This window comes from Henckelia pumila, chromosome 3 (assembly GCF_033568475.1).
Source record: "Henckelia pumila isolate YLH828 chromosome 3, ASM3356847v2, whole genome shotgun sequence".
Taxonomy (NCBI): Eukaryota; Viridiplantae; Streptophyta; class Magnoliopsida; order Lamiales; family Gesneriaceae; genus Henckelia; species Henckelia pumila.
Genome location: NC_133122.1, coordinates 59131107 through 59143972, shown reverse-complemented (window position 1 = coordinate 59143972; position 12866 = coordinate 59131107). Strand labels below are relative to the sequence as shown.

General features: G+C 37.0%; 2 protein-coding genes across 6 annotated transcripts; both read right to left on the bottom strand.

Annotated features, from left to right (window-relative positions):
* Positions 1–2072: 2072 nt before the first annotated feature.
* Positions 2073–6922, bottom strand: LOC140892837 (uncharacterized). Of its 4 annotated transcripts, XM_073301851.1 has the most exons (10): positions 6901–6922; positions 5589–5645; positions 5319–5478; positions 5027–5212; positions 4533–4777; positions 4049–4222; positions 3823–3939; positions 3254–3433; positions 3029–3075; positions 2073–2638 (listed from the first exon to the last, which is right to left on the bottom strand). In XM_073301851.1, exons 1-10 carry the CDS (start codon positions 6910–6912, stop codon positions 2326–2328), a joined length of 1491 nt encoding a protein of 496 aa, XP_073157952.1. In that variant the 5' UTR covers positions 6913–6922; the 3' UTR covers positions 2073–2325. The 4 variants fall into 4 exon arrangements, with proteins under 4 accessions (XP_073157952.1, XP_073157949.1, XP_073157950.1 ...); XM_073301848.1 differs by having other exon boundaries at positions 4533–5212; XM_073301849.1 differs by lacking the exon at positions 6901–6922 and adding an exon at positions 5988–6111 and having other exon boundaries at positions 4533–5212.
* LOC140892838 (DUF21 domain-containing protein At4g14240-like) lies at positions 6819–12582 on the bottom strand. 2 transcript variants are annotated; one of them, XM_073301853.1, is made up of 13 exons: positions 11901–12582; positions 11705–11781; positions 11374–11457; positions 11181–11294; positions 10846–10929; positions 10171–10242; positions 9906–9973; positions 8607–8694; positions 8439–8512; positions 7979–8357; positions 7642–7688; positions 7464–7551; positions 6819–7052 (listed from the first exon to the last, which is right to left on the bottom strand). In XM_073301853.1, exons 1-12 carry the CDS (start codon positions 12136–12138, stop codon positions 7464–7466), a joined length of 1413 nt encoding a protein of 470 aa, XP_073157954.1. In that variant the 5' UTR covers positions 12139–12582; the 3' UTR covers positions 6819–7052. The 2 variants fall into 2 exon arrangements, with proteins under 2 accessions (XP_073157954.1, XP_073157953.1); XM_073301852.1 differs by having other exon boundaries at positions 7468–7551.
* Between the last annotated feature and the right edge of the window lie 284 nt (positions 12583–12866).

The window sequence follows — 12866 nt, the reverse complement described above, 5'->3', positions numbered from 1 at the left end:
GAAACATTATGAGTGCTTAAAAATTAGATAATGTACTGCGTTTATGAGGAACCATTGATGGCGAATGAACGAGGTAACCAAATTCGACAAAGAGATATATAGCCCCTCATTTCATTTAAAGCAGATGTTGACCTGAAGTTTCACTCTTTTAACTAGGGAGTTTCCATTTGGGTTCTTATGATAGAAAATAAAGTTTCATCGTGATTCTCTAACTTTGCATCTGGTCGTATATGTAATACATTCATGATCTTTCTTAGAAACCAAATATTTTTGCTGAACCCTTGTTCTTTCTTCTACGCGCATCAAGATTAGGATTTTTAGTGACTGGAATAAGTTGTTTTCGTTAAATTACCAAATTATTTTTCTTTCTTCACATGCATCGGAGTATCATCAAATGCCGGCTCTCAATCAGAAATGTCTAAATCACAAGAACATGGTTATGCAATGGGCCAATCAGGCCCATGATCAAAACCCAAGAAGGATGACCCAAATGTGTAGTATTTTACATGACAGATGGGTCGCATCTGGGCCCATGACCCAAGGATTACCCAAATGTGTCGGATTGTACATGACAGATGAGACACATCGAGGCCCGTGAATAGTAAAATGGAGTCTCGTTCAAGATTGGCGTCTAGTCTAGATGCACATCCAAGTGAGATTTGTAAATGAAAAATATCCTACTAATCAAAAATTCTAGATACTATCACATCACTAAAGCCCTTTCTAAGACGCCCACAATCCACCTGCATCTGTTATGTTTGGGAGTGAGATAATCACATCAAGAAACAGTCAAACTTGGTAGGATTGGGATTTTTTCAATTAAGTACGCAAAATCTTCTCGAAATAGAATCCTCCTTATCTAGAAACTACAAAAGACGGCCATTTCACTCCAAACAAATTCTACCCCACAGGAATTCATATCCTAATTCTCCTCTTTGCCCACTCGAAACTCAAACTGTATCCTCTATCCATACCTAAACAAAGGTGGTAAACTCGTCATGTTAATGTACCTAATAAAATGAACCGAAGTAGCAAGCAAAAGATATCAAAACGATTTTTGGTAAAACCTATTTGACATCTGTAAGGATTAGACTAAACTGGGAAAAATTTTGTGGACTTGAAGAGGTAGGGCATAAACCGACGAGTACTGTTTTCTCAAATGAGGAACCCACATACCTTGGCCCACCATGAAGTTGGTTATCCAACAAATTTCCATTTCCATCTCTCCATTTCCCCGAATACTATAAATAATAACAGAACGGTCTAAACAATCATACCCACTTACCATAGACACAGAAGAAATTCCGAAAGTTTTTCAGAGACAAATACATTTCATTTTGCAGATACACATAACACATGGCAACAAGTTCGAAATCCGGGTCGATTCAAAGATGTTCGAAGCAAATCAGACAGCAAAGGACTCGCCTTTACATCATATGGAGATGCACTGTTATGCTTCTGCGCTGGAGTGACTAAATATGGAGATATTTTCAACCGATGGAAATACAGAGAAATGGCAGTTCATTAAGACGCGGGACCGAGCTGAATCTATACATGCAGGAACTTTGAAGAGTTATGGTTTAGATTGGTTTTTAGAGGAACACATTTGAACATGCAAATGAAGGTCTTTTGTTCCTTTGAGTAGACAATATTCATGCTTGCTCAACTGGATACATTCCTTAGAGGCACCAGTGCCAGAAGCAAGTTGTGCAGCTCTTTACTCTGTTAAATATTAGTAGAGGGTAGATCTTACGTATAAATTTTTTTAATATGTAGCACAATATTTCCTAGTAATTTAGATTCCGCAAGCTTCGGGCTTCTTGAATTGTGCAGGAGATCAATTTTAATTGTGTTCCAAATGTATCCATGAAAATTTATGTACCTAGGTTCATGTTCTCAGAAACTGAAAGAGCACATACAGATCGAGCACACCCCCTAGACCCATGGTTTTGATCGAAGAGACGAGGTAAGCAAGAGAATATAAAATCCATATATTAATACACCAAAAACGGAAACAGCAGTTGGGAAGAAGCTATTTAATACTTCAAGATTTAAACCGTCAACTAGGTACCCCAGTACGGACCATAACAAATTGTCGGACAAAACTGAAAATTTTAAATATTAACAAACCATTATTATTAACAAAATTTCTCAGCATTTAATAGAAGAGTCCATAAAATTCCAGTCACCAATCAACAGTAGAATTGAAGAGGGTGAGAATCTAGTAGTAACTCAGTTTTAACAAAACTTGATAAAACCAAAATCAGTTTGTAGAGATGTAATGAGAATGAAACTTCCAAGAACGTCGAATTGCTAACCTGTTCTTCAAAAGTCCTTGTCACGTTTCAAGGTTGTCAAAAAATCCCATCCCTCTGCGATAAGTGCATCACGATCATATCTAGCCATTTCATCTACAGATACCTGTGTGACTGGATCCATGAGTTGTTGAGCCTTGGTTGAATCATCCGGGACTGGCCCGGGCTCCACTTCATCTGGAATTGAACTTTTCAACCAGGAACTTGAGGAGGCTATCATGCAGCTACTTTGGGGGGAGGAATGAGATTTGCTCAGTGGAACACGATCATCAATATTTGCCTTTAGAAGCTTCACGTCTTGGCTTATAACAGCTATTTCTCCTCTGAAAGAAGAGTGACGGAGATACACGCTTGTCAGCTTAAATCTTTTAGGAAAAATTTCGGCATTTCTTCACTACAATTTGATACTTTTCACTTTTGTTGGTAACGAGACTTTGATACTAACATAGGCCATAAGGAATTACAACAAGAATCTAGAAACCAGATATGATTACGCGGTGTCACTTCATGAATTAGATTGTTAAACTTTTCCAGATTATTCATCCGACATGTTCAAATGCAACTTTTCAGTTACCAGAGAATTCCGCGATTATGCAGTTAGTTAACTATCGTGTATTCAAGATAAAATAAAAATAAAAAATGATGTGGTCCACCCAAAAGCAAGGGTAACTCGGATAAAAGGTGAATTAATTGCAAGCGCTTAAATAACTTACTGTAAAGTGTCTACAACACAACCTCGATCCACCAGAAATTCTCGCAGCTGAAATACAAAGGAGAAAAAGAATCAGTGGAACTGTAGATAAGAAACTTGAACAATAAATAGTTAAGAGTTGATGCAACAGCTATGAGGAAATCAGATTGAACATCGTATTGTCAACATTCAATGGTTTGACTTGAATTGAGATGAACTAGAGTCACGTAGAGAAATGAGCAGTTACCTTGGCATTTTCCTCCGCATGTTGTCTCAGGATGTTTGCCTCTTGTACAACCCTATCCATAAGACTTTCCTGTTCAGAAAATGCTTCTCGTGCAGAAACTTGCTTTCTAATTTTTTCTTGCTCCGCATCATTTATTTCATTCTCAGCTGCTTCCAGTCGCACCTTTAAAGTTTGACACATCTGCTAGAAAATGATACAATTAAGAAAGTGAAGAGGAAAATTAACCTTGCAAGCACTTCTATTCGTCTTGGACTCTTGGTATATTCAAATAAAGTTTATAACCAATATCTATGAGAATAACTTATATTTTCGATTTTCCTTTCTCTATTTTATTTCTTTATACTTCTTAACTTAAGTAATGATAAAAGTGACCACAAAATTCTAAAACTCGAACAGCTTGTTCAAACTAATAAGAAACCGTTTAGCTAACAAAATATGCATTGGCACGTATCCAAGTTTGAATATTTTCGCATGTGGAACTCCATATCCAGTTCATTATCAACCGGGTGTGCAAAACATATCATAATTCAAATGATATTACAACAGAAAAGGGAAGGGTTTAAAACCACCTCATCAAGAACAGCAAGCGATTTGTCCCTTTCATCCGACAAGTAGAGTACACGGGACTGAAGCTCTCTCAACTCTGTTGCGAGGATGGACCTTTCACCATATACTTCCCCGGCATGCTAACATAGAAAAACGAGAGTAGGGAAGGAGAACACGATTTAGTTAAAGAGCAGAGTTCATTTCAGATCATCGTAAGAGACATATAATTCACAGGAAAAAAAAAAGAACCATGTCATTTGCTTCCTTTGCATGCTTCAGAATTAGTTTAATCTCTTCCACCTTGTCAAGTAAATCAATGCCTCCTTTGGCAGCTTCCTCTTTGGCTTGTTCTGCAGCCTGCTCTTTCAGCTGCACGTCCCTCATCAAGTTTTTAACAGACTCCATAGCAGAGAATAATGTTTTCTGCAAAATTTAGCAAGTATCAGTCTATCAGGTATATTATCAATGCACGCGGCTAGCTTAGGGACCTGTGGAAAGCTAAATCCCAAGGTGTTGCCACAAAGAAGAAAAAATCTGATCCATCCAAATTCAGTCTTCAGATATCATATATTTGCACATCCGCATTATTATCAGCAAGAAAAATTATCAAGCATCAAATCATCATGTCATTCATTGAAATATTACATAACACTCGATACACAGGTTGTTATGCATAAGGTTTTGAATTTACACCGAGATAATAGGTAAGGACAAAAATTGTTATCTATGATACCTTGTTATTTCTTGCCTCAGAGATAATTTCGTCGAGAACACCCATGGTATGGATTTGGCTAGATTGCGACACAGAATCATTTACGGTAGACTCATCTTCAATGATAACATTGTCATTGGCGATTTCCATTTCGGAAGCAGTATCAGATGGAAAACTTACTTCAGAATTACTTCCATTCATGTTAGGAAACACGACCACTTGGACAACGCTTTCTGACTGGCTCATCGTTAAATTTGGAACAGCCTCTGAAACAATATTCCCAACAGATTTATTGCCATCTGTGCAAGACATTTGTGTCTGACAAAGAGTTGCATCAGATGAGGTTTCGATGCCATCTTCTGGACATTTACAAGCTGAAACTGTTTCAGCTCTTTCAGGGTGTACGGACTCTTCATGTTGAAGAATATTTACCCTTGTTTCCTCCAGCCACATAGCAGGTTGACCACGGGAGAACATATCAGAAGATATTTTCATATTATTTTCACCAAATTTACCTGATATTGCCGATTCACCATCTCCATCTTGTTGTCCATTATATGTATCATAGAACGCCTCATCATGCTCATCATTAGCATCATCAGACTTGTGCCCACCATTCACATTGTTAGAATTTATCTCTTCAGCTGATCCTGTTGCATTCACGGGCAAGCGATCCACAGATTGTGCAGTAGCGATAGCTTCTACAAGAACAATTAGAATCACACAGCAGATATAAATAGGAGCAGATGTCTCATAAATCTACTCAAGAAAAAGTTTAAAGTAAAAAGCTTAATACTTAATTGCTACCTTTAGGCGATTGACCCAATGAACTCCTCTCAGTCAAAGGTGTAGTTGGTCTCGATATTTCAGAAAAGAAAGGAATTATCTCCTCTAGCACTGCCTCAACAGCTGCATCAGGATCCTTGCTGTGCTCAATAGCAACAGCTCTAATGACTCGGGCATCAATCTGCAATCAAGAATCAAGGGGTAGAGCCATTGAGTGAACAAGAAACCAAAAATACCTACTCAACGAGAACAAAAAAGATAGTGGATCATTATACTGAAGCCAGAATTTACCTCCGGGAAAAGCTCCAGCAATGAATTGTACACTTCATTGAATCCCATCTCTGAATTCTACGGATCAATTCAGTTTGAAAAAAAACATAAAAGTTTAAACGATAATCCAGAATTCCTATAATTTGAGTTTTATCCATCCATTAGATACACCTTGAAATCAGTCGTCCACATACATAAAGAACAAACAACAGAAGGCATGAATTTCAATTTTCAAAGTCTAAATATTTCATGCACCTATCACTGACGAAAAAATGTTTAACACGGTAATCTAATAAACCAAAAAAAAAATTCTAAAAAAAAACACGATGATAATTCAATGCAATTAACCCAAACCTGACGGCGAGAACACAGGTAAAGGGGAAAAAAACCCTAAAGGGAAAAACAACGGCGAATTCTGACCTAAAATCGCGCAGGAATTTTTCACAGCGAATGAGTCATATATGTCTGTATCTTTCTGTTGATTGTGAGTTACGAAAAAGGATACATATTTATAGGTAATTGACTCATCATATTCCTTTGTAGCTCCACAAGTTGTACCTCGTATCTAGTTTGACTTTAGAGCCAAAAGGCGACATTTTGACATAAGGTACAACATTTATTAGCTTGGGAAGATTATGTTTCCTCGTATATAATATTAATTTTAATATTATATTAATATATAAGAGTCGGGGGGGGGGGGGGGGGGGGGGGGGGGGGGGGGGGGGGGGGGGAGTCAGAGACTCATGGGCTAAGAAATCGGGGATTTTCGTCATTGTTTATATTCAACAGTGGTAATTTGGTCTATTCAGTTTCATTTATGATTTGAATTTATGAGACCATCTCAATTATTATTATTATTTTTGAAATCCCTCCCAATCAATTTTTATATCCAAAATATTGGCAAAATATATCTTCTCCAAAATACCAATGCAAAATTACTCTTAACACCACTTTACCGGAGAATAACACTTTAAAATACGTGAGTATTAAATGCCAAATATTTATATATATATATATAAAATAAAATACAAAAAAAGCTCATAAGCACGACCGCAAATCTGTAACTCTTCGTTGAACTCTAATAAATTTGATCTGACTTTGTCCTTCAAAACAAACTTAAAATTTTGATAATCTTTATTATATTAAAAAACTAAATATTATTTATTATATTAATATTCAAATTAAGAAACTTGTGCTTTCTGGGGTGTATTGGTATACATATATAAAATCACAAGGTGGAAAGACAAAATATTAGGTGCAAAATCTTCAACAAACAAATCAGTGCAACACATTGGGATGAAGAAATATGAACAAGTTCCTACTTGCTACTTACCATTATGCACATGTTACAACTTATTTGCAACTTTCTATTCAAAACTTAAAAATCCGATTGCCAAGTTCATGAGCTTGAAGAATTTATCTCACCAACCATTAGCGTTCTCTCTCGTGCATTTCTGCAGTTGTTCCTTGCTCAACGAGGCTTCCCTGGGAAAATTCAGAATACACGATAGGAGAATAAGACCACAAGCAGCATTTGCTCGAAAAGAAGCATGACCGAGGCCGAGGCCCCATACCGGATTGACATCTATTTATAGCAATTTAAGAAACGTTGGTAACTAGCCTGACCATCTCTTAATTGCACCAAGAGAGATATTTCAGGTCATGCATGTTTCTTGAAGCAGTAATAAAGTCTAGAAAAAGAAACATATAATGACCATAAAATATTGCAGTAATTTTTGAAAAAAAAAAAAAAAAAAAAAAAAAACTACGTTTCGTCCAGTTAGTTACACCTTTGAGATTTTTCCTCATAATTTGAAATACAGAAATATCAATGTAGTGATTGATGAATGCAAAGAATCTAGTAGGAAGAAGTTTACAGCAAAATCTAGTGCTTACTCACGATGGATTTTGACTGACCAATCTACGGGTTGAAGGTGCTCGCGCAACAGATGAAACAGCAGCAGCAGCAGCCACCACACGTATTCTGCGATATAATAAAGCAACAGAATCTTACTATTACCCTCGTGAGAATAAAGCCAATATTCAGGGGAATGCAAAGGAACACTTTAAATACCTTTTATGTACATCAACATACACATCAGTCTCATCAACAATTTCGTCCTGAAATGAAAACAACACATTCGCAACACACAAAAGTGAAGTAGGAGAAGAATTGGCCATAAAAATTGATTTGTGCCCGAGTCTCCCGACGTGCATTTAATCGAGAAACTGTTTTGAAAAATGCTCCTCTTTTTCAAAAGTGTTTTTTTATACATATACATATAAAAAGTGGTGTTTGGTTCGGTTTTCCATTTTAAAAAGATGCTTTAAAATGAATCAAGAAACCAGAAAAAATAACTTTACTGTAGCTTCTCTCCAAAAATTAAAGAAGTAGAAACAATGTTAATTACTTGCAGAAGTTCTTCAAATACATCTTCCAAGGTGATTATGCCAATGACTTCTCCATCCTCAATGTCCTCTTCTAGATGGTTGCAACCATCTTCCATCATACCATTTGATTTGTAAGTAGCACCCTTGTCGACTGCATTATTTTTGGAAGCCTTTTCGATGTTTATGACAAAACTTTTTGGTTGTTTATCATTCTTGTCAAGCAATGGAAAAATCAATTGTGAATCCGGGTTGGTAAAAGTGTCCTTTTTAACCATCCCATGACCATTACAAGAATAGAGCTTTCTCTCCCTTTTTCGCACCTTCACTACTGCTGCCATGTGGCTGCTACCTTTTTGAAACTCATTAAGGATATCATACAAAGGCATGTCTGCTGGCACCCTATAATATAGTGGATGAAATTCATGTGGTTAAATGATCTACGTAAGTCAGGTAAAAGATCATTCAGAGAACATAACATACCGAGGCATTCTCCTAATGGAAACAGCGCTTACAGGAGTCTCAGTTTCTGCCCTCACAGTGAGAAGATTTTTCACCTGTTCACCGAGAAACAAGATAAAATTGGAATAACCATTTAGTTAGCTATTAGTGCAAGATATTCCAGTGAATCTTTATGAACTTTCCGCTGACCAGTAGAAGCCCAATAATGTTTTTTGGGTTTCCTGAAAAGACAGGGATGCGACTGTGACCCCGTGCAAGGATTTTTCCAATAGCTTCCCTGCATGAAAGGGTATTTTCAAATATAAGATTCCTTTTTATACATATATCTTTTTGTCTAGACTGATTAAAAAGATGCTGATAACCAAATAGCTGACAGGATATACTCTGCATAAAATGTATAACTTAATTTTCATGAAAAACAATTTATTGGAGAACAAGGAAAGTAGCTACAGCTATAAAAGCTGCATGGCATTAAATATTAATGGAGACTTGGAGAATAGATTTAATTCTTGCTCAAAATCTTACCTCCAGATCAGAGAACATCAAGGAGAATTGTTGGAAAAAACTAACAATGGGTTGAAAAATTTATGCAAATTAGTGATAGCTAGTTTATTAACCCTTCGATTAGATAGATGCTTTGTGCTCGTTGATGAACCGGTACATGACCTGGGACATTGTTACTAAAAACCCATGAGTGATGAGACGTGCCTCTAGTCTCAATGCTCAACAAGACTTGGCCTGCCCAAGCTACGGTGCAGCTGTTTGATGAGACTCATGTTCTAATGATGAAGCCAATCCTTGTTGAGCTTTTAAGGCTCGTTGAATTTAAGTGTGTTTTAACGTAAAGATAGTAAAATGAAATGAAAGAACATAGTTATGCATTTTTGCTTACAGACTAATGATGTTGCAACCACAATTTTATATATATAATAAGAAATGACTTACGCTGGAAATTGAAAGAAAACACCCAGAGATGAACTCTGTCCCTAGCCAAAGCTAGTCCCTAGCACACGCTAGTTAACACTCAACAAAGAAATGAACTGAATGATCCTACCTCTCCCACTCTACCATCTTATAACCTCCACTATATCTAGATTCTTCTAGGACTTGTAATCCTTGGGCTTGAATTGTAATCCTTGGGCTTGATTGGTTAGGCCCAATAACATAAAACATCTAGCTGTATTTGGGCCCATAACAAATGATGGCTTGTTTAATTGTGTTATATGTACTAAAATTCTCCACAAATATTAAAACTTTAGCATTTCATCTCACTAGGCGCTACACTCCAATTAAATATGGGCCTTGTCTTGTTCTTCGTGTCTAGGTTCTATATGCACCTTGGGCTTCTAATGAGTAATAACTATAAGCCCCGATCCAACCCCAAAAAATAAATACTATGACCTGGGAGACAGAGAGATCATCTTTATATGGCAATTCTAGCAGGACATAAATGGTCCTTATGGGGAGCAGAGATTAGCTAAAACTTACCAATCCAATTTTGAACTGGCATCAAGAGAGAAAGTCGATTCAATCGGTGTCATGGCCTCCTCTGCTGTCTGCAAATATTTGAAACCACTTCAATATTTCTTCACAGTTATATGCAATGTCTATATAGCACCATAAGTGTATGCATTATACATCTTCAGTACATGCTCAAATGAGGGGGGGAAAAGGTGGTAGACAAGCGATTAAAGAGAGAGAAAAAAATAGGAGAAAAGATATTGTGAAATGATCCTTCCACACCCGAACATACCTTTTCAGTCAAATCCAGTGCTCCACTTATTATAGCTGTTTCATTATGAGTAAGTTCACCACCTTTACCAGCCTTCATAATATCAACCAAAATAAACCATGAATGACAGTGAGCAAAGATACAAGAGGAATATCTTTACAGCAAATTTGAACGAACTTTTGGCCTTTAAATGTGTATTTCTGTCAAGAATATTGAATAGTAAGGCTTACAACATATTCAATTGCCATCAGTTTTGGCTTGTGTTTGGATAGATGAAGTTGGACTGAGCGGATTCCAAATATACATCTCAAATCTATTTTGCATGATTGGGCCAAAAAACTCAAATTCCCCATTTTCATCTAACATTGCTCATATAAATTTCGAAATGATATGAAATTACCTTAGATTGTGCTTGAATGGAATAATTTGATTTGAGGGGAATGATTGGAATTGGGAAGAAATTTGAATTTTTTTGGTGTATTTCAAATCCATCATAATTAGTATTACATCTACATTCTACATAGATTAGCAGCACAAGTTCATCCAAGCAACCAAATGAATTTGAAATTCATGGCTTCAAATCATTCCATCCAAACGAAACCTTAAACTTGTCATTTCAAATCAATGTATTTTCAAATACCACATTTTAAATGCAAACACATATATCCAAATGTAGCCCTGATTTAGATTAAATACCTCCAGGGCGTGGATGGATACGAGTGCTTTCAATTGAGGTCGCCTGAACAAAACTTCATGGTGGCCCAAAACGCCATCCAGAATCTGAACTTAACAAAATATAAACGAACATCAATTCACAAGAATTGCAAATATACTGAAGTTTATAACTGAAGGGAAACAAACGTAAACTCCAAAGCCCAATTTGTCTGATGGTTAATTCCAATTAAATCCGTGAATATTCCAGCTAAGTAGCATTACTAGGATAAGTTATCACATCCGCATGTATGAAGCATGTACATCTTACTATCAGGTGTGACCAATCAACAGAACTGTATTGTTTTAGTAAACTGTACCTTCCCTATAGGGTAAGCAATTGGAAAGCAAATTATCATCAAGACACGCACGAGCCATACACAATTCGCACCCACAGCCAGCCCATATCTAGAGCACACTGCTTGAGGAATAATCTATTCAATCAAGGCAAAAGTAAGGATTTCAAATTCCAGACAAACAATTATGATCACATAAAGTAGAAACTAAATGTACCTCACCGAAAACAAGAACGAATGTCACCGAGAGTATGACCGCAACTGCAGGATGAAATATTTTATCCAAATATATGGGGAGAGCCTGGAGATAAATTTGTGACAGAGCTAGTAAAACTTGAAACTTGTCAAAGACTCCACATTTGAGATTTTATTTTATGACTTTCGGCTGCTGATCAACATCAGAAATTCAGAATAATGAAATACGTGATTTCTCGAAAAATCACTTGAATTGATACAATTATCACTGCTTTCCTATCATAGATGAAAAGGGTCCCACTAAAAATTCTACACAAAATCCATAGAATTGAAAGTCGTGGAAAACAGCTCACCTCCATAGCAGCGGCGTTGCAAACTAGGAGGGTCACGAGGAGTTGGTGCTGCTTTTGGACTACCGGAAAAATAATGGCTGAAAAACAGTGCAAATTTCAAAATCATACATACTGACAAAACACAACACAAAAAATCAAACCAATGATATATTCGCCTACGATAATCAGAATCTACGAAACAGTAATTCAACAATACCAGCTTGTTTCTTTTCTTTGGAGGTGCCACTCCGCTGAAGAATTTCAAGCTCAACAAGGCCGAGTGACATCAAACCCAACGTCAGCCCAGACATTATCCCGGCGAAAAGAACGAGAAAACACGAAACACCTGCGAACACAAACCACCACGGATTCCCGAATGCTATATCTTGTTCATCCGCATAAAAAGCCCTCGTCAGAATCCCGACCACCGCCGCCGCATTCACCGATAAAACCATTATCAAGACAGAATGCCGAATATTTCAACCACCCTTTAATTTCTTTCTGTCAAAAGAAAACTATGAAAAACCATAAAACCACTCTCAATACCGGTAATCCTCTTTCGGTATACCTACAATGATGTATTTCATCATACCCAGTTTTTTTTTTCCCCTTAAAAAATACACCTTTCTAGTTTTTTTGCACAAGCAACGAGACGAAGATACGTCTGTCGTTTGTCATTCGGGGGCCAATTTGGTCTAAAAGTGTGGAGGGAGAGTGACGTGTGGAGGGGGGATAGAGACGGAGCGGGTGGAGAGACTCTCCATTGGAGTGCCACGTTATTGGGTTTCGAAGGGCCCACCTGGCCGGCGGTGGTGGGGCGGAGCTGGCGGCGGGGGATTTCTACTTGGCGGGGTACCAGCCGATGGTGCTAGACTCCAGGTATGGGTCGATAATATGGATCTTTTTTTTGTTGGAGAGGATTTTTATAGTTTGTTGAGACTTGAGAAGTTGGGTTCATTTATTTTTTATTAAATAATAAAAATAAAAATCTGTTCGATTCAGTTATTGGGATTATTATGTACGGAATTTGGTAATCTAATTATTTTCCTCTTCGAGCTAGAGTTTTGGCTCTAAATTTAAACGATTAATTCAGATTTGTTAGTAGATTATTTATAGATATATCCGATGGCTTCGATCCGACATGACTCGATAGCGTTTTATAGATTATAACAAAATGAGTGTA